Genomic DNA, 23,153 nt, shown 5'->3' on the forward strand with positions numbered 1-23,153 from the left:
ACCAGCTGGGCAATTAGGGAATCGCTATAGAGAGTAGCAGGATGGGAGTGGGCATGCAGAGGTTTAGGGGGCAGGGAGGGGTTGTCCCTGCGTTCACAATGTTTGGGAAGACTAGGATTTCAAGTGAGCTGCGTGGACAGAACTGAGCATGCCTAGTTGTATTTTTCCGTTTCAATGCGTTTGGCATCCTTAGCAGGAACTCAGCGTGGAAGGATACGGCATCAGGAAGCCAGGGATACTGAGGACTGAGGGAGTGCTTAGGGCCAGTGCAGGAAATGAAGCTTGCTTTCTAGGTGCTTCAAGCATACAGGGATTTAATACAGGGAGCTAGGTGCTTACTAAGTGTTGGAAGGACAGGGGCCACCACACAAAAGCACATTGCTGGGATGAGGATGCTGCTGCCACCATGATCACCATCCATGATGCTGGTGAGCAGAGTAGAGACAGTGTGCACGTCACTCCATCCTTTGTGAGTGTATAGAATTGGGGCCACTTACTTCTACTGAGAACCGTAGCTGCAAGAGAGTCTGGGAAATGTGGTTGTATTAGTCACCTTTCCATTACTGCCACAGAGTACCGGACACAGGCTGCCCATGAGGAAAACAGGTTTATTTTGGCTCATGATTCTGAAGGATCAAGCTCAGGACCCAGTCTCCCATTGGTTGAGTGTGTATCTGCTGAGGCTGGTGGATAGCAGTGGCAGAGAGAGGGTCACGTGGTGAGCCAGGAAGCAGACGCAGCCCTGGGCTTTTTTGTCTCAGGCTATGCAACCAACCCCCCTGAGCTGCATTCTGACACCACCTGCCAGTGACCTAAGGACCTCCCTCCAGGCGCCACCTCTGCAATAAAAATTACCATCACTCGGCTGTTTCCACCCTTTTAGCCCCATTACTTTATGACTTTGGGGTTTAACATCCTGCGTGAATTCAGGAGCCAATTCTTGTTCCAACATACCAATGGTTTTTGTCTTTTGTAGCTTCTGTTGTACTGGAGGAAGCACAGGGGGAGACGAGAATTCATGCTGAGTGCCAATTGGTTACTTGAGTTTTGGATGAATTCAGTGGAGGAGGTGGACAGTTGAGAGGGATGAGTAGAAGTGGCCCTTCACTGACCTCGGCTATCTGTATCATCCCCCGACAAGCCCTTCACGTAGACTTACTCCGGGATCTGATAACCACGGGGCAGAAAATCGACTTGTAAAGACCAGGGGCTGCCTTCAAATCCTCCCCAGGGCATTCTCTACTCGGATCTACGTAGAGAGAAATTGATGTGTACCTGCGACCAGGCTGGGGACTGGGGTGGGAGGGGAACATGTGGGGAAGGCTGAGTCAGGAGTTGGTGGAATGTGTCTACAGGAGGATGAGCACATTTATGCCGGCATTCCAGTGCCCCTCCCGGGGGCTTCTAAATGAAGTCCCAGCTTCTTGCAGAGGGCCCATATGCAGCCCTCCCGACACACAGGGCACTGTCACCCTCTTGTCCTTAGGAATTCAGCCATGCCACGGTTCCTGCGGTTAACCCCAGTGTGTCCCTCACTCTGCTCTGGCCTCCAGGCCTCTATTCATGCTGCCCCTTCCCCAAATGCCCACCCTACTCTGCGCCTGGCTAACTCCTGCTCATCCTGAGACAATGTCATAATAGTGTCCTGGCGCACAGCACTTGTCACCTTGTCCAGCAATCTGCACACCCACACGCCTTCCATCTCGGGACTGGCGCTCTGACCCAAGCATCACTTGCCCCTGGTTTTTATGAGTCTTGTGCATTCTGTCTTCTCTACAAAGCTGTGGGCTCTTCCCTGGCTGAGACTGGTTCTCATCCTGTGTCCCCATCCTGTGACACAGAGAGTAGGGCTCTGCAGTTGTTGGCACAACTCAATCGAACTGACGTGATGAGAGAAATGTTGTCAAGATACGCTCGGCCTTTCTGGTTCAGGAGTGTGGAGCACCTGGCCCAGCCCTCTCATCTGCCCTGTACTCCGTGCACAGCTGCACTGCCTCCTTCCGGGGAGAGGACTCCACAATGCCACATCCAGTGATGCGAGACATTTCCACCCCTGCCTCCTGGCTACCTTAGAGGCCGCTTCCCAGCCCAAGCCTGCGTGGCCGTCACAGGGCTCTCTGCTCGGATCCTGGCTCCCACTTGCTGAACTCGCAGGAAGCAGACGAGGCAAATGCCCAATTTATGAAGTTAAAACTCTCCTGTGGGTCAAATGCCAGGTCACTTTTTTAAAACCTGCCTATGCTGTTGCATACTTGGCAAAGAGCAGAAATCACCTAATGGTTTTCCGGTACTTTCCGTACCTTCCTGCATTTGTACGGGGTGTGTGTGTGTGTGTGTGTGCCTGCCCTATCAGGATGGTGTGTATGTGTGAGTGTGAGTGTGAGTGTGTGTGCATGCACTACACTTTTCAGTGTGTCATTTTTCCATTTGATTGAAAGGCAGAAAGATGATGAGGGGTTTGTTGGATAATACCCTGTTTATTCTGTATATATACACCCAGTTAATAGTGTTTTTTAAAAAAGGTTTTAAAACCATGAACCCTTCCAGGGCTTCGCTGCACTCCCCTTTATTTGTTAAGAGAAAGGCCATGTGTATGTCAGACCTAGAGCAAGGGTGTGAGGGGCATTTTCAAATGAGACTTGAGCAGACTGCTTTACCTTGCAGAGAAAGGCAATTGCTTGCAAATTGTTTTCTCCTGGGCTGAGCCAGGGTAGCGTTCTCTTTGGCTTCCTCGTAAAGAAAATGGTCCAGGGTTCTGGAAACCACAGTTGCTGAACCTCAGACGATGCCTCCTTTCTCTCAGCTCATGTAGCAGTTACTAGACGAGGCTGGTGTGATGTGGCGTGTTTTTCCTTTCCGTTTTTTTTTTTTCCTTTTCCATCTTGCTGGCTCATTGGTTGGTGCACTCTCCAAGGGCCTTGGAGGGCTGTGTTCCCAAAGGAATTTATGACAGTCAGCAGGGACAACTGACATTTGAGCTGGTGTCAACCCTGGATCCCCTGACGCCCCTGCCTCCTGTCTCTGTTTCTGCATTATGGAGCCTCGTTGCTACCCAAAGATGTGGGCCAGCAGCAAGAACAGCTCATGCTGGGGTAGACATTAGGCACAGCTGCTTACATTGCCGCCTGGGATACTCGCGTTCTGTATCTGAGTGCCTCGTTTGAGTCCCAGGTGCTCAGCTTCTGATCCAGCTTCTTGCTGATGTGCACCCTGGAGGCAGCAGGTGATGGCTCAGTACTTAGGTCTCTGCCACCCATGTGGGAGACCCACATGGAGTTTCTGCCTCCTTGCTATGGCCTGATCCAGCCTGGGCTGTTGTGAGCATTAGGGAGTGAACCAGTAGATGGAAAGCTCTTTATCTATCTGTCTGTCTCTTTGCCTTTTAAATAAAATGGGGGTGGGGAACCCCTACAGTTCATCCTGACATTGCCACGCCTATTTTGCAAGACACGTTCCCCTCCTTTGTAGATGTTAATAGAATAAAGGCTGGCACTCAGACCCTACCTTGTGTGTTGAAAGAAGCACAGTGTGCAGGCTGCCTTGAATGGAATCAGCTGCCTTTTCCACAGCTCACTGGGCCAAAGGGTCTGTGACCAAAAGCACACAGAGCAGAAAGAGGCAGCCTGGGGTGGCTCTGGAAGAACAGGGAGCCTGGCTAACCATGGCTTCCTCTCCCCAACCATCTTCTACCTTTTGTTCTACTCCAGCCAGGCATTGCAAGCAGGCTGTATTAGGGGAGTCACCTCTGCCTGCATGTGCGCTGTCACTGCCGGCCGCAGAGGCTGGCCGAGAGGCAGCGCGTGCCTTTGCCATCGTTGCACCCTCACGCAGAAGCACACTCCCCAGCCACTGCTCTTCGTGACCTAGGATTTAGCTATTCAGGCCAAACATGTCATATACTTACTGCATAAGAATTTATCTTGCCCCGCCTTGCTCCGCAGCCAGCCTCCTATTTCATCAATGACTCCATGGACTGTAAGCCCCCAAGGCCAGGGACAGTGTCTTCTTTTTTTTTCTTAACTTTTTTAAAAGATTTTATTTATTTGAAAGAGTTACACAGAGAGAGGAGAGGCAAAGAGAAGTCTTCCATCCACTGGTTCACTCCCCAATGGCCGCAATGGCTAGAGTTGCACCTATCCGAAGCCAGGAGCCAGGAGCTTCCTCCACGTCTCCCACACAGGTGCAGGGGCCCAAGGACTTGGGCCATCTTCCACTGCATTCCCAGGCTATAGCAGAGAGCTGGATCGGAAGAGGAGCAGCTGGGACTAGAACTGGCGCCCAAATGGGATGCCTGTGCTTCAGGCCAGGGCGTTAACCCACTGCGCCACAGCGGTGACCCCCGGGGACAGTGTCTTCTAAGTGTCAGCATCCACACAGGACCAATAGTGGGTGCTTTTGCCCTCTGTGCCTTTAGTTCACTGCTTTTTGTGTGCCAGCCAGAGCCAGGCATTGATGAAACCAGGGTGAAGAAGAAGACCCTAAATGTGACTTAAGGCTTGGTGGGACCTGCAGGCCAGTAAATAGCATACATAGCTGTGGGATGACACTGGAGCACATCAAGTTACTGATGAGCTTCTTATCATCACTACCTGGTAAAGCGAAGGTGCTTGTGGACTCAGCTGGGAGCAGAGGGTGACTTTCTGGAGCCTCAGCTGTAGTAGCAGTGCCTCTCAGGGCATTGAACCCAGGCAGGAGTGGTACAGGGCCATTTGCAACCACCAGTTAATGTATTATCTGATAACTGAGTCATTGGGTCTAGGATACAGCCCAGGATCCAGCGTTTTAAATAGGTGCCCTAGGTCGCTGTGGATCTCTGCCACAGGCTGTTCTTTTTTTTTTTTTTTAAATATTTATTTATTTATTTGAAAGTCAGAGTTACACAGAGAGAGGAGAGGCAGAGAGAGAGAGAGCGCGGTCTTCCATCCAGTGGTTTACTCCCCAATTGGTTGCAACGGCTGGAGCTGAGCCAATCCAAAGCCAGGAGCCAGGAGCTTCTTCCAGGTCTCCCACGTGGTTGCAGGAGCCCAAGGACTTGGGCCATCCTCCACTGCCATCTCAGGCCATGGCAGAGAGCTGGACCAGAAGTGGAGCAGCCGGGACTAGAACTGGCATCCATATGGGATGCTGGCGCTTCAGGCCAGGGTGTTAACCTGCTGAGCCACAGCACTGGCCCCTATTTATTTATTTGAAAGTCAGAGTTACACAGAGAGAGAAGGAGAGGCAGAGGTAGAGAGAGAGAGAGGTCTTTCATCCACTGGTTCACTCCCCAGTTGGCTGCAATGGCCGGAGCTGCACCGATCCGAAGCCAGGAGTCAGGAGCTTCTTCCAGGTCTTCCATGTGGGTGCAGGGGCCCAAGGACTTGGGCCATCTTCTGCTGCTTTCCCAGGCCACAGCAGAAAGCTGGATGGGAAGTGGAGCAGCTGGGACTTGAACCGGTGCCCATATGGGATGCCGGCACTGCAGGTGGCAGCTTTACCCGCTGCACCACAGCACCAGCCCCCACAGGCTGTTCTTATTGTACCCCAGGGAACAGCTTTCCTAACTCACCCTAGCTGATAGAGGTGCAACACCTACATGTGCACACACCAAATGTTCTAAGCAAAGGCAGGGTATCGGGTGCTAGGGATTCATCAATGATACTGCCTGTGGCCTGGTAGCTCCCTGCATGAGCTGCTGGGGGGAATGCTCAGACAGAGGGAATCAGGGCTGCACGGGGGCTCAGAGAAAGGTCATTAAGCCAGTGGAGGAGGATCTGTCAAGAAAAGCTTTCCTGAATGGACCCCAGGGCTGAGCCTGAAGCTGAGAAGGCAGCTGAGGCATTCCCAGCAGAGAGGGCAGTGTGTCGGGAAGCGCAGACGGGCAGTTGGCTGCTGCCTGCGTGTACAGTGTCAGACAGGGAGTGGGTGGTGCGGGAGGCTGAGTTCTTTCATTCTCCCCTGGACACCGTGACCTGAGGATGGTGGTAGCTTTGACAAAACAGCTTCCAGAGGCTCGTTTGTCTTGGAAGCTGACAGCTACCAGATCCAGCTGCTGTGACTCAGACCAAGGCGACTCTGTAAATACTCATTCACAGGAAAATTCTCATACTGAGGGAGAAAGAGCAAGGACCATTCCGTCGGGAGAGTCTCTCGTTCCCAGGCCAGGCAAGCCATGAGGGAGAAGATGGGGGGTTGATGTTGGGAGGAATCTAATGACAGTGATTGGAAAGTGTCTTCTAGATGGCAAACTAGTGTCTTCCCATAGCTTCCCCCACAGTCAGTGGGTGGTGGGACCTCAGGGTGCTGTGTTGACAGCAACTCCATGGCCAACTCTGAGGCCAGAATTGACTGGGTCTGCCACAGGTGCTGGGGCTGGGGTGTGGAAGGGCAGCATACAAGGCTTGGATTTACCAGCCTGGCTCCTGATTTTAATTTGTGGCCCCTATCAATTCAGATGTCTCCATTCCTGGGCTTCTAGGGTTGGTTTTTTAACCCCACATGCAGGGCTCACCACCAATTGGGTTTCATCTTGTGAGTTTTGACTCATTATTCCAGCCCTCAGAAACCTTGCTGGTCCTGACTCTTACTCGACGTCTTAACGATTCCTCCCAACATTGTTCGTAGCCGTGTAGAGAGAACCACATGTGCCCCCAGAATTTGGAAAAATGTTTGGAAAATATGCTAGCAAGTGGGAAATGGTTTCCTAATGAGTCCAGGGTTTATCCTAGACTCATTAAGTAGTCCAGGGTGTCTCCCTAATAAAATATTAGCAGGTTTTCGGGATATTCCCCGGTGATTCTTTTGGAAGCTGCGAACAGAGCGTGACTGACTCAAAGAAAGCCATAGCTCATCAACTGCTTTGTACAATGTCTGATGTGAGGTAATGTAGCAGCTGGTGACTGACTAATAAGGGAATTGGAGAGGCAAAAATTGATTATGGGGTTTCCATCCCCAGCCAACGTCCATGGCACACCAATCAAGTGCCCCACCTACAGGGGAATTACAAGTCAAGTTGCAGTAGGGACAAACATCAAAAATGACCCAAATTACCTCTGAAGTCTCACTGAATTGCCTGTATTCTCCCAGTGCTGGTCATGGCCTGGAGGCTCCTGGGGACAGGCCACAAGAAGGGGGGGCAGCAGGGCCACATCACAGGCATCTGTATCCATAGGGCATGGTAGTGGACAGCACCGTGGTGCTGTGTTACATGGTGGTCTTGCTCACAGTCTGTGTCTTTGTCTTTCCTTGACAAGCCCACCTGGTTCAATGTACATAAAGCAAAGGCTCATAAGGTGCAACTGCCCTGTGTGTGGACGTGCTAATTTTATATTCTTAGAATGGGAGATCCATGCCACTGTCACAGCTGAGAATATTTCTTACACTCTTTGTATTTCCTCAGCTCTGATCCTGTGCCCACCCAGCCCCCTCCATCCCAGATGTGGCTTTTTCTGGAAGTTCATGTGCAGACTGTTGACATGGCCAGCCTTGTCTGCCCACCCTTCTTTTTTCTCACAAAAAAGTAACAAGTCAGCACTTAGAGGCAAGCACTCTGTCCTAAGTGTGAGTAGCTCCCTTACCTGTATTCGGTCTCGAAGAAGCAGATCCAACTGAGTGCTTCAGCCTTTGTTGCAGAGCACCAGACTCTGAAACCAGGTTGGCAAAGTAATTCCATTTCATGTGCCAGCTCTGTAGATCGTCTGTAGTACCTGGAATGTGGTGTTGAAAGATCCGGGGGCTGAGTCCAGGCTGAATGGGAGATGGCCAGAATTGATTAGTAATGTCTGCCAGGGACAAACAAGGACATTGCAAAGCTTGCCATAGAGCCTGGGTGTCTGTGCCAAGAAGTAGTCAACCCTTCCCACTCTCATTGTCCCCCTCCACATATCATTTAGAGCCCTCACTCAAGATTGGCTTGACACAGTGACATTCACCACCCACAGCACACTCTGCCTATCTATCCAGCCTGCCTGCTTTATTATGCTCTATTATTGTTCTGTGTATGATTGCCTTTGATAATTGGGAGCCCTTTGCAATAGGTACCCATTAAACATTCGTTGAATGGTTGGCTCTACCTAACTGTTCCACAGACATGGAATGTTCACTTCTGCCTCACTCGAGCCAATCCTTTCCCTTGCTGAGATGCAAACTATAGGTTTCTCTGGATCCTATTCTGTTCTGTTCTAGGAATTCAAAGGAAACATTGCCTGCTTTCTTTGCCCTCCTAAGCTCCTGCTGGCTCCTAATGATCATGATTTTCTCTTTCTCCATCTCTCTCATCAGAGAACAGCTTTAATTTTCTCCCTATTGTACCCTTGTGAGCTGTTGTTTTCTCTGCCTCTTTATAACATTTTACTCTTATTTCTAATCATGTTTCACAGTGTTTCTGGTCACTTTTGGTAATTCTTTTTATTTATTTATTTATTTTTGACAGGCAGAGTTAGACAGTGAGAGAGAGAGAGACAGAGAAAGGTCTTCCTTCCATTGGTTCATCACCCCCAAATGGCCCCTCGGCTGGCGCGCTGCACTGATCCGAAGCCAGGAGCCAGGTGCTTCCTCCTGGTCTCCCATGTGGGTGCAGGGCCCAAGCACTTGGGTCATCCTCCACTGCCTTCCCAGGCCACAGCAGAGAGCTGGACTGGAGGAGGAGCAACCAGGACTAGAACCGGGGGTGCCAGCGCCGCAGGTGGAGGATTAGCCTAGTGAGCTGCGGTGCCGGCCCACTTTTGGTAATTCTTTAAAAAAACCTCTGCTTATTACAAGAGCAACCTTAGCTCTTGGCTCCGTCCACCGTCCCCAGCACTACCCTTGCGTGTTGCTGAGTTCCATTTCCGTATGAAGCACCTCTCAAGAGCTTGGCTTTCTTTTCTGCAGTACTCTTATCTTCCACGAGATCTTGGCCATGTGCTTCTCTTTTCTAGACTCTGTGGTAACTTCAGTTCCTCAACTCAAAAGGAACCTCCTGTCCTCCACTGCACTTCCAATATTCCAGCTGCAACAATTCTGTGACCTTGTTCGGACTTTCAGTCCATCGATCCTGCTATCTCTTCATTGCCCTTCATATCCTTATTTCCTGTCTCTACTTCCCAGCTCTAACTCCCTGGGAAACCATGGCAGTCACTGCCTTTGCCATGCTCCCGACTTACCCTGATGACCTTGCTTGCATCCAGCTTCTGCCTGCTTTTCCCCTTCTACCTGCACAGCTAAGTGTGGCTGCAGCAAAAACGCACAACCAGATCAACTGTTCTCAGTTACATTTCACGATTACTTCCTTCAAATAGGTCTTGAATGCTGCCTGAAAACCATTTTCTAGTTCCCTAATTGATTTACTCCCCCTACTGTCCTAGAAACTGTTATGGTTTTTCTCTTGTATCATTAAATTTTTCACGGTTCCTTTGGCAAGGAACCCACAAACCATCTGCTTGTGGGAGCTCTGCTGGGCATTGATAGGAAGCTGCACCGTTTCTGAAGTCCGGTTCTCTGGGCCTTTGTCCATTGCCTGGACGTGTTCCTGTTCTTCCCCACAAGCCTCAAAGACCGGTGGCCACTGTCTGTCCATCACACCATCCAGTCCTTCACCCTCCCAAGGGAGCTTGCTCTTGCCGAGCTCCCAATAAGCACTTGTCAAGGGAATGAGAATGTGAATGACTAACAGCCTGATTTACTGGGCTGCTGCTATTCGGAAGGCAAGCATCTGTTTTCATTATTTGATGAATTTTTTTCTTTAAAAAGGAATACAAACAGGCATTTAGAGAGGGAGAAGCACTTGGCAGTTGGCAGGCCAGTGCGAGCCATAGTGCTTGGGCCCTGATTCCAGGCAAGCAAAAAAAAAAAAAAAACTGACCCAGAGAGCTGGTCCAGTTCTGATGTATCTTGAATATTCTGGGGATGGCAGGTCTCAGAGGGTAAGATCCTTTCCCATCCACGCTGAGCGGAGCTTGCTGGCTAAGAGTGTGGGCTCGTAACTCTTAGTGCTAGCAGGGTAGACAAGAGGGGTTCACATCAGGGCTCTCTGCTTGCCAGGAAGGAGACCCTGAGCCAGTCGTCCCTCCCTCGGGACTCACTGTTGCCATCCGTGAAGAGGGAATTAGCTGCTTCTCAGAGGTGGTTGTGACGACTCAACAGGACAACATATAAGGCCTGCAGAACAAGGTCTGGCCCCTATGAAGTGCTCAACAAATACGAGCCATAAATTATTAATATGTTCTTTTTGAGTCTCACAACAGTCCTACAAGTATCATTATTCCCATTTTACAGAGGAAGAGACCGAGGAGCAAAAAGGAGAGTGGCAGAGGCTGAACCTGCACTAAGATCACGGGACTCCGTGGTTGGTCCTGTAGGATTTCAGAGCCCTTTCAGTCCCCAGATGAAACCACCGTGCCTTGTCATAGATATTCACATCGCTGCTTTCCCCAAACGCTGTTAGCCCATGGGCGTGGCTGAATGTAGCTGGAGCAGGAGAGGCTCTCGTGACAAGGCTGGAACCCCGAGAGCAGGAAAGAGCGCTGCAGCCGCACAGTGCCATCCCGCTGAGCTAGAAGAGGTGCTTAGGGTCATGCTGGCGCAGACTCCCTTTCTCTGCAAAGGTGAGAGCTAGCCATTGGCCCAGTGCCCACTTTGGAGTTCCACTGACAGTGCTGGAAGTACTACTGATGGAGTCCAGACCATCACTTTACAGCTAGAAGAATGACATTTTATTGCGTGCCCGTAAACTCTCTTCCGACTGCTACTGCAGTGGGGCAAAGGCAGGGACCTAAAGGAAGGTTGTTGTGTGTTTTTCTCCCCGGCCAAGGAGGCAGGGATGCCCCTGATCAGAGGCAGCGGTAATAGTGGGAGAGAAACGCACAGAGGGGAGTCTGTTTTCTGGGGACATCTCTCAGCAGTCCCCGTGTGGAGAGCTGTGAGGCTTGGCAGAGCAGAGATTTCAGGGTGCACCCAAGTATTTGCAAAATTCCTGCCGTAAGTCCAGCTCTAGTGAGGATTTCCTGAGGGTATCCACAGTGGGATGCTGGGAAAGTCCCAGATCTGCCTGTAGGGGTCCCTGAGGCCTTGCAGAAGCAGAGTCATCTTTTTGAGCCTCACTTTCCCCTTCTGTAAAATGAGTGACCAAGATTTTATTAACCCAGGATCCCACGATTCCAAGTGTTTATGCTCCCTCATAGTGGCAAAGATGGGGGCTCTGGAATCCAGGACTCTGTTAGCAGGGACCATACCTGCTCTAGAACATCTTCACTTAATGGTTCTCATCTTCTCCTGGATTGCTCAGTCCCTTCCACCGGAAGCCTTTTTCACCACCCACAATTCCATTTAATTCCACAAAAGGAGTAACTCAGGAATAACTGTGTTCCAGCCACATGACTGCAAAGACAAATGCCATGAGTTTCCCAAGATTTGGGGACTTTGCAATGAGATGATGAGGCCAAGAATTCTCAGAATGTCTTTTATCAGAGATTTCTATATCTGCTAGACCAGACATTCTCAGAGAATGGTCCTTGGACAGCAACATTGATGCTACCTGGGAACTTGTTAGAAACACAGGTTTTCCGGCCGGCGCCGCGGCTTACTAGGCTAATCCTCAGCCTTGTGGTGCCGGCACACCGGGTTCTAGTCCTGGTCAGGGCGCTGGATTCTGTCCCGGTTGCCCCTCTTCCAGGCCAGCTCTCTGCTGTGGCCAGGGAGTGCGGTGGAGGATGGCCCAAGTCCTTGGGCCCTGCACCCCATGGGAGACCAGGAGAAGTACCTGGCTCCTGCCATCGGATCAGCGCGGTGCACTGCCGCAGCACGCTGGCCGTGGCGGCCATTGGAGTGTGAACCAACGGAAAAGGAAGACCTTTCTCTCTGTCTCTCTCTCTCACTGTCCACTCTGCCTGTCAAAAAAGAGAAAGAAACACAGGTTTTCAGGCACCACCCCAGACCTATTGATTGAATCAGAAGCTCTGGGGGTATGGCCAATGGATCTGCTTTTTGCACATCCTCCAGGGAGCTAGGATGCATGGTGAGGTTTGAGAATACGGAACCAGCCCTTCCAGGGATTTAGCTGTGACACTGTAGCTCTGAGACCCCCAGGGACCCAAGGAAACATCTTGAAGAGACTTGGTCACTTGGGCCGCCAGGACTTGTTGGTTTCAATGCAGAACCACAGTTCATTTGGAACCTCCAAAAACATTCTGAACCTTTGTGTGAGCATCCAGGCATTATAGAAGCTACCCGTTTGTTTTGGTGGGAATGAATCGAGTTTAACACACAATTCTGCATGGCACCTTTCAATTGTGTATGATGCTTTGTGAATGCTTAGTCACACCCTGATGACGACCCAAGATAAAAATCTCAGTCCAAGGAGAACCCCTGCTTCCAAAGATCTTCTGAGGAGCCGAATTCTTGGGGGCCAGTGTGCACCTCCTCCCCTTGACAGGAGCCTCTAGTTAATGTGCTCCCCCATGGCAGGGTCTAAACCTGGGCCCTGCTCCCCTCAGTAGGTGGAAGTCACTGAGCTGTGTTCTCCCTGCAGGAAGCTCAGACAAGAAGGGCAGGGCAGGTGCAGCTCCTATGGGGATGAGGGTGGGAGTGGGCAGCCTGGGTCCTGGGAGTGTCTGGCCCTTGTCTTTCTGGACACCTATAGATCTGTTGTTCACCGCTCTAGTCCAGGGCCTATGCTAGACTATGGGTACCTTCACAAACACTTGCGATGCAACCTTCTAGATGCTTCTGAGTGGACTCAGCCCCTGTGGGGTCAGGGTTTGAGTGGATTTTAGTTCCACTTCCCTTGTTGGGCAGGTGTGTGTAGCACTCATTTCACAGTGATGCCTGTAGCCTTGCTTCTGCCAGGCACAAGTGACAGCTGAGAAAGGAGAGCTGGGGTGGGGGTGGGGCAGGCATGTTGGCTGTTTACCCAAATCATTTCCTAAAATTCTCACAACACACAAAAAGGTGAGAAATAGCATCATCTCTCTACATTTTTTTTCTTTTTCCAAATCGTGAAAGATTTTCAAACTCTCGTTGCCTTCATATATTCATCTGTCCAGAAAATCAAGTGAGACCATTGTAATGAAAGTGCTCTGGAAAAAGAGATTTCAAAACCTACAAAGGTCGGGTTTTCTATTGATCGTATCACTGGGTCTTCCAAGGCAGTTTCTGGGGCCTCAGGTTTGAGAAAGCTCATCTTAAAATCCACCCAGCCCCCAGTGTTCTACATGACGGCAGTGGAAGGATGCTTTTCTGCCAGGCTGCTGGCGTTTGGGGCTGCCTCCTGCCCTATAGTCGTCACACTGGCGAGGCTGCCATGATGAGGTGTGTGTGTGTGCAGGCCCTCGAGGAGGAGTCACGGCCTGGCGAGCCAGCCAGGACGGGCTGACCTCATGTGCCTTTCCCACTTCTCATCTTTATGACTGGCTTCACTGTTCTGTTTTTGGCTCTCTCTTCCATTCTTGCAGCTGTGGTGACTGCGATTTAGGGCAAGCATTTGGGATCCCTTTTCTAATCCCTTTCAAATCCTGATTTAGCTGCTAAGTCCAGGAAGGGGGATGAGCAGGAGGGGGAGGAGGGACTCACCCCTGCCAAAGGCAGTAGCTCAGTGTATCTGGGAAATCCCAGCAGGAGGGCCCAGCTTCCACCCACTGAGGCTGGGGGCCCCCCTCATCTCATCCAGTATCTTCCACATCCCAGATACATGGAAGCAGTGAGCTCATCTGTGGACTGAAGCCTCGCACAGCCTCTTGCTTGGTGTTTGAGTCACAAGGACGGTAGTCATGGTGGTAAGAGGGAGATTTTACACGTGCCTTTTTTCCCAGTTTAACTGTCCTTGGTGGGAATGTGTCTTGGTTGGGTCCCTTTTTCTCCTTTTCCACTGTTGCCTCTCTGCTTGAGATCTTAGTCCATCTCCCATCCAGATGAATTCAACAACCTTGTGGATCAACTACCTGGCAACCCCCTACCAGACTCAATTGACTTGTATTACCTAACATGGGAGAGACAGGTCACATAATATGATGCTAAGGTGCTTTGTCACAGGTGGCATCCTGTACAAGTCTCTCAGTCTGAATTTAAAGATCTTTCATGGGTGACTTCAGGCTATCCTCCCAACAAATTCCTGCCTGCAGCTCCTAGTGTTCCCTTTTCCAAGGTCTTCTCACATATTCTGTTGTTCAACACATTCACTCATCTTGGGCTTCTGTTCATGGGTCCCTCTCCATGAGAACCTTCTCTCCAATCCAAACACTGCATCCACAGGGCAGCTCATGGCCCGTCTCCTTGACCCCAGCACATCAGTATCCCTGTTCTCTTAACTGTCAGAACCACACAGTTTCATACTATCTGTTTGAAAGGCAGAGTAAAAAGAGAGAGGTAGAAGGAGAGTCAGAGAGAGAGAGAGAGAGAGAGAAAGTCTTTCATCCACTTGCTCACTCCCCAAATGGCTACAACAGCCAGGGCTGGGCCAGGCCAAAGTCAGGAGGCCAGACTCCATTCAGGTCTCCTACATGGGTAGCAGGGGCCTAAGTACTTGGATCATCTTCTGCTGCTTTCCCAGGCACCAGGCACATTAGCAGGGAACTGGGTGGGAAATGGAGCAGCCAAGACTCAGACTGACGCCCCCATGTGAGTTACCAGCATCACGAGCATAAACAACCCGCTGTGCCATAACGCTGGCCTCACTAGTTACTTCTGCATTGTTCCATTGCAGCCTCTCCATATAGACTCTAAGCTTTTTGACGTTGAGCCTTGTCCTAAGCTTCTGGTGTGTTCTTTGCCAAGCTTGAATGACATGTGCTAAATAACAAAGTAATTTTGACCCTGATTGGGTGTTTTCCCACCTAAAAATTGCATTGGTGACTTTCTATAAACGAATATGTTCATTTATTTTGCAAAAAGAACTCCTATCCATTTGTAGCCAGTAGCCATGAGTGTGTATCCCCATATAACTTTCCTGAGGGGGGATGACAGTGGATGAAGACTGGAGGTTTGAAAGGTGCTCATCAGCCCCAGGACTTCCAACAACAGCCAGTCTGCACGGAGCCCCTGACTCACTTCTAATATGTTTGACCTCTCCTGTGTCCCCAGAGGGCTCCTGTGGGAATAAGCGAGCAGACCTGGTCTTCATCATCGACAGCTCCCGCAGCGTCAACACCCACGATTATGCAAAAGTTAAGGAGTTCATTGTGGACATCTTGCAGTTCTTGGACATCGGACCCGACGTCACACGGGTCGGCCTGCTCCAGTATGGCAGCACAGTCAAGAATGAGTTCTCCCTCAAGACCTTCAAGAGGAAGTCTGAGGTCGAGCGAGCCGTCAAGAGGATGAGGCATCTGTCCACGGGTACCATGACAGGGCTGGCCATCCAGTATGCTCTGAACATTGCATTCTCGGAAGCTGAAGGGGCCCGGCCCCTGCGGGAGAATGTGCCCCGCGTCATAATGATTGTGACAGATGGAAGGCCACAGGACTCAGTGGCGGAAGTGGCTGCCAAGGCACGGGACACGGGCATCCTGATATTTGCCATCGGTGTGGGCCAGGTGGACCTTAACACACTGAAGGCCATTGGGAGTGAGCCCCACGAGGACCACGTCTTCCTGGTGGCCAACTTCAGCCAGATCGAGTCGCTGACATCTGTGTTCCAGAACAAGTTGTGCAGTAAGTCTGCTCCTCTGGGGCTCTTCTGGGGGAATCTGTGGGATTCATTCATTCGCCTTCAAGTGTTAGCTCTGGGCTGCGCTGTCCCAGGTGCTGTAGCGGCAGTGGCTGTTCAGCAAAGACCAAGACAGACAAGTAACATTCTCTTGGGGGGCCTACGTTTAGGCCAGGGAGACAGATAATTAAGCATATTATTAGACAAACAAATAAGTAACATGGTGGGGGAAGCATCCAGAGTGTGATAGAGCAGATAACCAGTGCCTAACGTAGACCTAGGTGTTCGGGGAGCCTTCCCTGGGGAGGTGACATTTGAGCCCAAAGAGCAGAATGGGTAAGGGAAGACAGACTTTTTCTCTAGCACACTGAGCTGCCCTGAATTTCCCGAGTGGAAGGAGGGAGCAGAATGGGAGGACAGAAAGCACAACATAACTTTTCCCTGGATGATGCAGAGTACCACACATCTTTGCCCCTTGGTGATGTTAGCAGTTGATGCTCCTCAACCAACAAAGAGGCCCGTTGCACACTTTGGCAATAGATACTAAAATTGGAGTGATACTGAGGTTAGCCTCTGTGCAAGGATGAGAACAAATTCATGAAGTGGTCTATATATATTTAAGAAAAAAAAGAGGTCCAGCATATCAGTGCATGTAGGGGCCCAAGGTGTAGCTGTCACTCTCCCTTTTAGGGTGGCAGGTGCAGCTCACCACCCATGCCTGTTCAAGTCCTTGACCTACATGCTCTGCAAGAGCATTCTTTTCTCTCTGAATTTCTTTTTTAAAAAAAAATTCTGAATTATCTAATCTTTATTGGAAAGATATTTGATAACTAGGCATTAGAATTGATAGTTTTAATTTTATTTATTTGAAAGGCAGAGTTACAGAGAGAGGGGATATATATATACACATATACACATATGTGTATATGTGTATATATATGTGTATATATATATGTGTGTGTATATATATATATAGAGAGAGAGAAAGAGATCTTTCATTCACATACATATGTGTGTATATATATATATATATAGAGAGAGAGAGAGAGAGAGAGAGAGAGAGATCTTTCATTCACTGGCTCACTCCCCAAGTGGCTACAGTGGCCAGGGATGGGCCCAGCTGAAGCCAGGAGATTCATCAAGGTCTCCCACATGAGTGCAAGGGCCCAAGCACTTGGACCATCCTCTGCTGCTTTCCCAGGCACATTAGCAGGGAGCTGGATCAGAAGTGGAGCAGCTGAAACTTGAATAGGTGCCTGTATAGGATACCAGCATTGCAGGAGGCAGCTTAACCCATTGCGCCACAAAGCCGGACCCTCCTCTCTGGATTTTGAACCCTGTTTTCCACAAGATGCATCCTGCCCTTCCTTCCCATACTCTCCCTAATGACCTCCAAGCCTAGCTCCTGCCTCCACTTTTCTCAGCAAGTCAGTTTGCTCCCTCCCTGGTTTCCAGTTCCTGCAGTTGCCTTCTCGTGCCTTCCTCCAGGAGGGCAGGGGCCCAGAGTGCCAGCCCAGGTTCCCCCATCATCCCTGGAACCTGGAAAATTGCAACCTGACCTGGTAAACGGTGTCCGGTCCAGCTTTGTCCACTCCAGAGGCTTCTGTCCCCTCAAACAACCATGCTTCCCTGCTGGGGAAATAAAGGAGATTTCTATGGATAATGCCTGGTCCTGTTCTAGAGTATGAGTGGAGAATGAGCTTAAGAGCCAAACTCCTCACCAGCACCCAGGAAGGGGAAATGGTCCCGCAGAAGTTTCAGAGAATGATCTCAGGATGTGACAAAGCCTCCTTGCCCCATGGGTTAGGCCTCACGGGGTGAGAAGGAGGATGTGCTTTGGTGGCTCTTTAAAAAACAAATCCTCTTGCCAAGAATGAACCTCAAAAGACAGACTCCAAGGCAGGTATTTGTCACAGTGGCTAAGCTGCCCCTAAGAATACCTGCATGCTATGTTGGAGTCCCTGGGTTCAAGTCCTAGCTCTGCTCTCAACTTCAGCTTCCTGTCTATATGCACCCTAGAGTCAGCAGGTGATGCCTCAAGTAGTTGGGCCCCTGCCACCCACATGGGAGACCTGGATGGAGGTTCTGGCTCCTGGCTTCAGCCTGGCCCAGCCGTGGCTGCTGTGGGCATTTGGGTAAATAGAAGATCCTTGTATGTTTTTGATTTTCAAATAAAACTTTTTTTAAAAGCAGACTTCTTTTTGGCTCCAGAATCCAAAGTTTTATTTTAAAAAATCAATACCATGAAGCAGAAATAACCTTTTTCTTTTCAGTGTCACTTGGAAAATGTTCAGAAGTGCTGTTCCCTGGCGCCACAGAGAGCCTGTGTTATTGTGGTGTGCAGGGCCCAAGACAACTGGAAAACTTCAATCAGTAGAACACGCTGCAAACATTTTTAAGGTTTATGACTTTAAATGACTTCTGCAGAATTTACGTTCCCCTTTCCTGGAAATATTAAAAAAAGAAATTGGTTCCGTAACAGTTTTGGAAAATGTTAATGGTGGAGTTCTTTTATAAGCACTGTGGATCTATCAGCAAATGGAAAGATAATCTGATTAGGCAGAGGAGTTACACAGCAAGACTGACCTCCTTATGGGTGAATGTGAACCTGTCCATGAAAAAAACCTTCTCCATGTGCTTAATGGCAAGGCAGTACAATCAAGTATTTATTTATTTATTTAACTTATGGGAGAGGCAGAGAGATAGAGAGATAGTCCCTCTGCTGGTTCACTCTCCGAATGCTTGCAAAGCCAGGGCTAGAACTCAATCCGGGTGTCCCACATGGGCAGCAGGGATCCAACCACTTGAGCCATGGCCACTGCCTCCCAGACTGCATTAGCAGGAAGCTGGAATCGGGATGAGCTGGGACTCAAACCCAGGTACTCTGATATGGGACGTGGGTGTCCCATGCAGCATCTCAGCGGCTACACTGCACCCCTGCTCCAGCAAGGCTGCAGAAGTAACAGGAAGTTTGGATGTGTAGGGGAAAGGGGCACAGAACAGAGAGAAGACAGGCTATGAACTTGCAGCCAGAATGAATTTATTCAAGAAAAATACATTTCCGGGGGCTAGGCCTTATATATCTTAGGGTGGGCTAAGGGTCCAGAGGAGGGAGGGGGCAGTAGTTGGAGATGAATTTCTCCATACAGGTTTTTCAGATTTCTCATGGGCTTTCAAACCTGGAAAAGAATGCAAGGGGTGGGGTGGGGAATGATAGAGGCTAAGCAGGTCTCTTGAAAGAAGGCAGGAGTAAGGGGTAAAAGGGAATTTTACTTGCTTTCAGGCAAGGAGCTGTAATGGCGGAGGCTTATGTCCTTGTTCCATCAGGATGCGCCAGCCCCCCAGCCCCATCATCTTTGCTGTAATCTGGAAGCTCTAAGGAAACTTGGGGAGTGGGGTGCTGCTTTGTGGTGTAATAGGTTAAGCTGCCATCTGTAGCGCTGGCATCCCAATAAGGGTGCCAGTTCAAACCCCAGCTGCTCCACTTTTAATCCTGCTCCCTGCTGATGTGCCTGGGAAGACAGTGGAAGATGGCCCAAGTGCTTGGGCCCCTGCTCCAGGCTCCTGGCCTCAGCCTGGCCCAGCCAGGCTGCAGCCATCTGGGGAGTGAGCCAATGGATGGAAGACTCACTCACTCTCTCTCTCTCTCTCTCTCTCTCTCTCCCTCCTTTTCTGTCTGTAACTCTGCCTTTCAAATAAGTAAAGAAATCCCTTTAAAAAAAAAAAAGGAGAAGGAAAAAAAAACAAAGAAAAGAAAACCAGAAAACGTGGTTTTTTCCCAGTTGTTCGTGTAGCTGAGAAATGGAGCCCCGGGAGTGTGCCATCCGCTGTGTGGGGTGCAGCCGCCCTCCCTGCCCCTCTGGGCTCTGCAGAGCAGACTCATCCACTCTCTTGAAAGGTTGAGGAGGCCCCAGGGCCTCTTTATCTGCTGCGCAGTAAAGACTGCAATAACGAACACTTACTAAACACTTTCCCTTAGGACTTTGCATTTGAGCCTCATGGAAAGCTGGGGAGGCAGCACCACCCTGCCTCTCCCTTTTTACAGGTTAGCGCCCTTGCTCAGCACATCATGCAAGAACAAACAGGCAGGAGACCGAAGGGCTCATTCCACTCCTCGGCATGTTGGGAATTATAAATTCCTTTTTAATGTGAACCATTTTCTGATGGTAATCTCCATGCTCCAGCCTTGCCAGGCAAACCAGGCTTTGCAGTTGGCATTCACTGAGGTGGGTACAACTCTCGGGGGAAAACTTTGCAGGGTGAGGAGGAGCGGACCCCAGCTGTAGAATGCAGAGTGAATCCATTTGCTCCCTCTCCTTCAGTTGCCTCATCTGTAAAATGGGGATTTTATAAGCAGAGAGGGGAGGTGTGAGCAGGTGCTTTAAACTGAAGAGCCCTATTCATTGTGCACCATGTCATGTGTGATCACAATCAAATACACTGAACCACAGGCTTGGCAAAGGGGCTCAGTTTTGAGCTGTACACAGATGACCAGATAACATCTTCCAAGTTGCATCTTCCAAGTTGCAAGTGACAGTTCTGAGGTGGTTTTAATTAATTGATTTGGAAGGCAGAGAGAGAGAGAGAGAGCAGGAGACAAACACACACACACACACACACAGAGAGAGAGAGAGAGAGAGAGAGAGAGAGAGAGATCTTCCATTGTCTGTTCGCTCCCCAAATGACTGCAACAGCCAAGTCTGGGCCAAGCCAAAGCCAGGAGCCAGGAATTCCCAAGTGGCTAACAGGGACCCAAGTACTTGGGCAGTTTTCTGCTGCCTCCCCAGGTGCATTCGCAGGGAGCTGGATTAGAAATCAAGACAGCCGGCACCGCGGCTCACTAGGCTAATCCTCCGCCTTGTGGCGCCGGGACACCGGGTTCTAGTCCCGGTCGGGGCGCCGGATTCTGTCCCGGTTACCCCTCTTCCAGGCCAGCTCTCTGCTGTGGCCAGGGAGTGCAGTGGAGGATGGCCCAAGTCCTTGGGCCCTGCACCCCATGGGAGACCAGGATAAGTACCTGGCTCCTGCCATTGGATCAGCGTGGTGCGCCGGCTGCAGCGCGCCAGCCGCGGCGGCCATTGGAGGCTGAACCAACGGCAAAAGGAAGACCTTTCTCTCTGTCTCTCTCTCTCACTGTCCACTCTGCCTGTCAAAAAAAAAAAAAAAAAAAAAAAAAAAATCAAGACAGCCAGGACCTGAACTGATGCTCAGATATCAGATGCCAGTACAGCAAGTGACGGCTTAACCTACTGCACCACAGCACTGGCTTCAACTCTGAGGGTTTGGGTGATCTCGTGTGCTCCTTAGGCCTCTGTGGAGCTACCCCCTGATGATAATGACAGCTCATCTTGTCCTGTGCTGGGTACTTTCCATACATTGATCTAGTTAATACTTAATAAGTTCTTGTCTTTGAACAAGAAAGAATAAGGGGGCTGGTGCTGTGGTGCAGTAGGTTAAACCCACCAGTGCAGATGTCCCATATGGGTGCCAGTTCAGTGTCCCAGCTGCTCCTTTTCTGATCCAGCTCTCTGCTATGGCCTGGGAAATCAGTAGAAATGACCCAAGTGCTTGGGCCCCTGCACCCATGTGGGAGACCTGCAAGAAGCTCCTGGCTCCTGTGTTCGGATTGGTCTGGCTCTGGTGGTTGCAGCCATCTGGAGAGTAAGCCATAGGAGGGAAGATCTCTCTCTCTCTCTCTCTCCTCCTCTCTCTGTCTGTAACTCTGCCTCTCAAATAAGTAAATAAATCTTAAAAAAAGAAAAAAAGAAATTCAGATGTGAGACAGAGAGGAGTGGGTAGCAAAGTAGCAAGTTTTAGTGGGGTAGGACATCTGCCAGAATGGATGGGCCCCTTTCCAGACAGAATCTGAAAGAATGCCTCGTCACCCAGACTGGAGAAAGCAAGGTTACCTGGTTTAGTGGAGAGAATGAACCTGGCAGGCCACATGGGAGGCTCAGGAAAGAGCTGAGAGCTGAGCGTGCAGTCTGTAGTCAGTCTGGGGCTTGTAAGGGAAAGGGGTCCAGTTCTCCTTCCCCTTCTCCTCCTCTTCCAGGACAAAGGATGCGCTGAGTGTGAATCGGGTGAAATTCCTCCCGAGGTTTCACTGCTCGGTGCTGTCAGACTGGGGAGCCCACCTGGCATGGGCAGAGGAGCTTCCCCCAGAGTGTCTGCCTTGGGGGAAGACTGTGAGGTTTTATCGCCTAATGTTATCTGGCTAGGTAACCCATTTGGTGCTGAGTAGAGAGGATTGGGGATGGGGGCTATCCTCGGAAGGAAGGCTGAGACCACCTGTGAAGTTACTGGGGTCCGGGTAGGACTTTGTAGTGTAAAATCCTGGGCTGCTTCCAAGGTGTGCCCATAGGCCCCTCTCTCACACACAGGCTAATTTCTAGCTTCCTACCTAACACTGGAAATGGAAATGGAGACTTAGGAAGGATAAGCAAGTGCAGGCAGCAGAGTTAGAGATTCTGAGCCTAAGCTCTTAGCCTCCATGTGCCAGGCCTGAGACTTCCAAGCCGGTGGAGCAATGGGATGTTTGCTCTATGAGATGCGCACTTCAGAGACCTCAGAGAGTCATCTGGAACGGCGGGGCAGCTTGGGCCAGAGAATGCCTGGGTCTGTCCAGGAGCTGTTTTGGGCTATTTGTTTCCTCATTTAGTTATGTAACAAACCTGTGAAGAAGAGGCTCTTATTCTACAAAGAGGAAAGTGAGACCCAGGAGATGAAATAATTTGTCCAAGATCACTGTACGTAGCAAAGGTGACTGGTGAGTCCGGCATTTCTGTAAACAGAACTCAAAAGCGATGCTGGGCCTGCCGACTGGAGGAGCCAGGCAGGCTGCAGGTGAGATCAAGGCAGGAGCTTTAATCCTACGATTCTGAAGAGATCGGGATCTGAAGCCAGACAGTCCCGGGTGAGAGCTTGGCTTTGGCTCTCGCCGGCCATGTGGCCATGAGCCTGAACATAGCAGCGGTTTTATACCCACAGTCAGAATCAGTGGCTTCCACAGCAGCCACAGCAAAGGGAAATCCTGAGGTTGAATTCCCAGGCCACCCCTGAGACCACCAGAGAGACTTGGAGGCCGTCAGATGTGCTGTGAATTGAGGTCCTGTCTACAAGATGACCCAGACCCACACGTCCTGAACTTCACCATCTTGCCACCCAGGAAGCAGGTCTGGCCCCAGCGTGGTGGTGATTCATTGTCACCTAGCAGGCCAGCCTGTAGTTCACCTCTTAGTGTCGGCTTTATCAGCCTCGCCTGGAGCCAGGCTGTTCCTACCCTAATAGCCCCACCCCACCCAAGCCAGGCACTAATAATGTTAAGACACTCCCTTCCTCAATCGGCCTGGGCAAAGTCTACACCTCTTGCACCCCTTTGAGATGCTGTTGTGAAGTGGAGAGGCCAGATGACATCAGAGTCTCTGTGCACTCAGTAATCGTTCTTTTCAGGATCCCCAGTCAGCCAGTGGCTTCCTCCGCTGACTAGTTAGCTGTCCCTCCCCCGACCTTTGACAAAGCCGTGACTGGGTTTAAACCCAAAAGGCCTCTTGAGAAGTGA

At 50.4% G+C, this 23,153-nt stretch overlaps 1 protein-coding gene and 1 long non-coding RNA gene across 6 annotated transcripts in view; one reads left to right on the plus strand and one right to left on the minus strand.

The window, feature by feature from the left end:
- The window catches only part of MATN2 (matrilin 2), a 153,597-nt gene that overhangs the window by 37,796 nt on the left and 92,648 nt on the right, over positions 1 to 23,153 (plus strand). For all 5 annotated transcript variants that reach the window (XM_070075336.1, XM_070075338.1, XM_070075335.1 and 2 more), the window contains exon 3: positions 15,031 to 15,600. In XM_070075336.1, the coding sequence (XP_069931437.1) occupies positions 15,031 to 15,600 (570 nt within the window). The remainder of the gene's footprint in view (positions 1 to 15,030; positions 15,601 to 23,153) is intronic.
- On the minus strand, positions 4,827 to 9,257 carry LOC103348097 (uncharacterized). The gene is made up of 3 exons (XR_011389253.1): positions 9,123 to 9,257; positions 7,557 to 7,725; positions 4,827 to 7,237 (listed from the first exon to the last, which is right to left on the minus strand). It is a non-coding gene; the product is annotated as an uncharacterized lncRNA (long non-coding RNA).

Source organism: Oryctolagus cuniculus, chromosome 6, assembly GCF_964237555.1.
Source record: "Oryctolagus cuniculus chromosome 6, mOryCun1.1, whole genome shotgun sequence".
In the NCBI taxonomy this organism is placed as follows: domain Eukaryota; kingdom Metazoa; phylum Chordata; class Mammalia; order Lagomorpha; family Leporidae; genus Oryctolagus; species Oryctolagus cuniculus.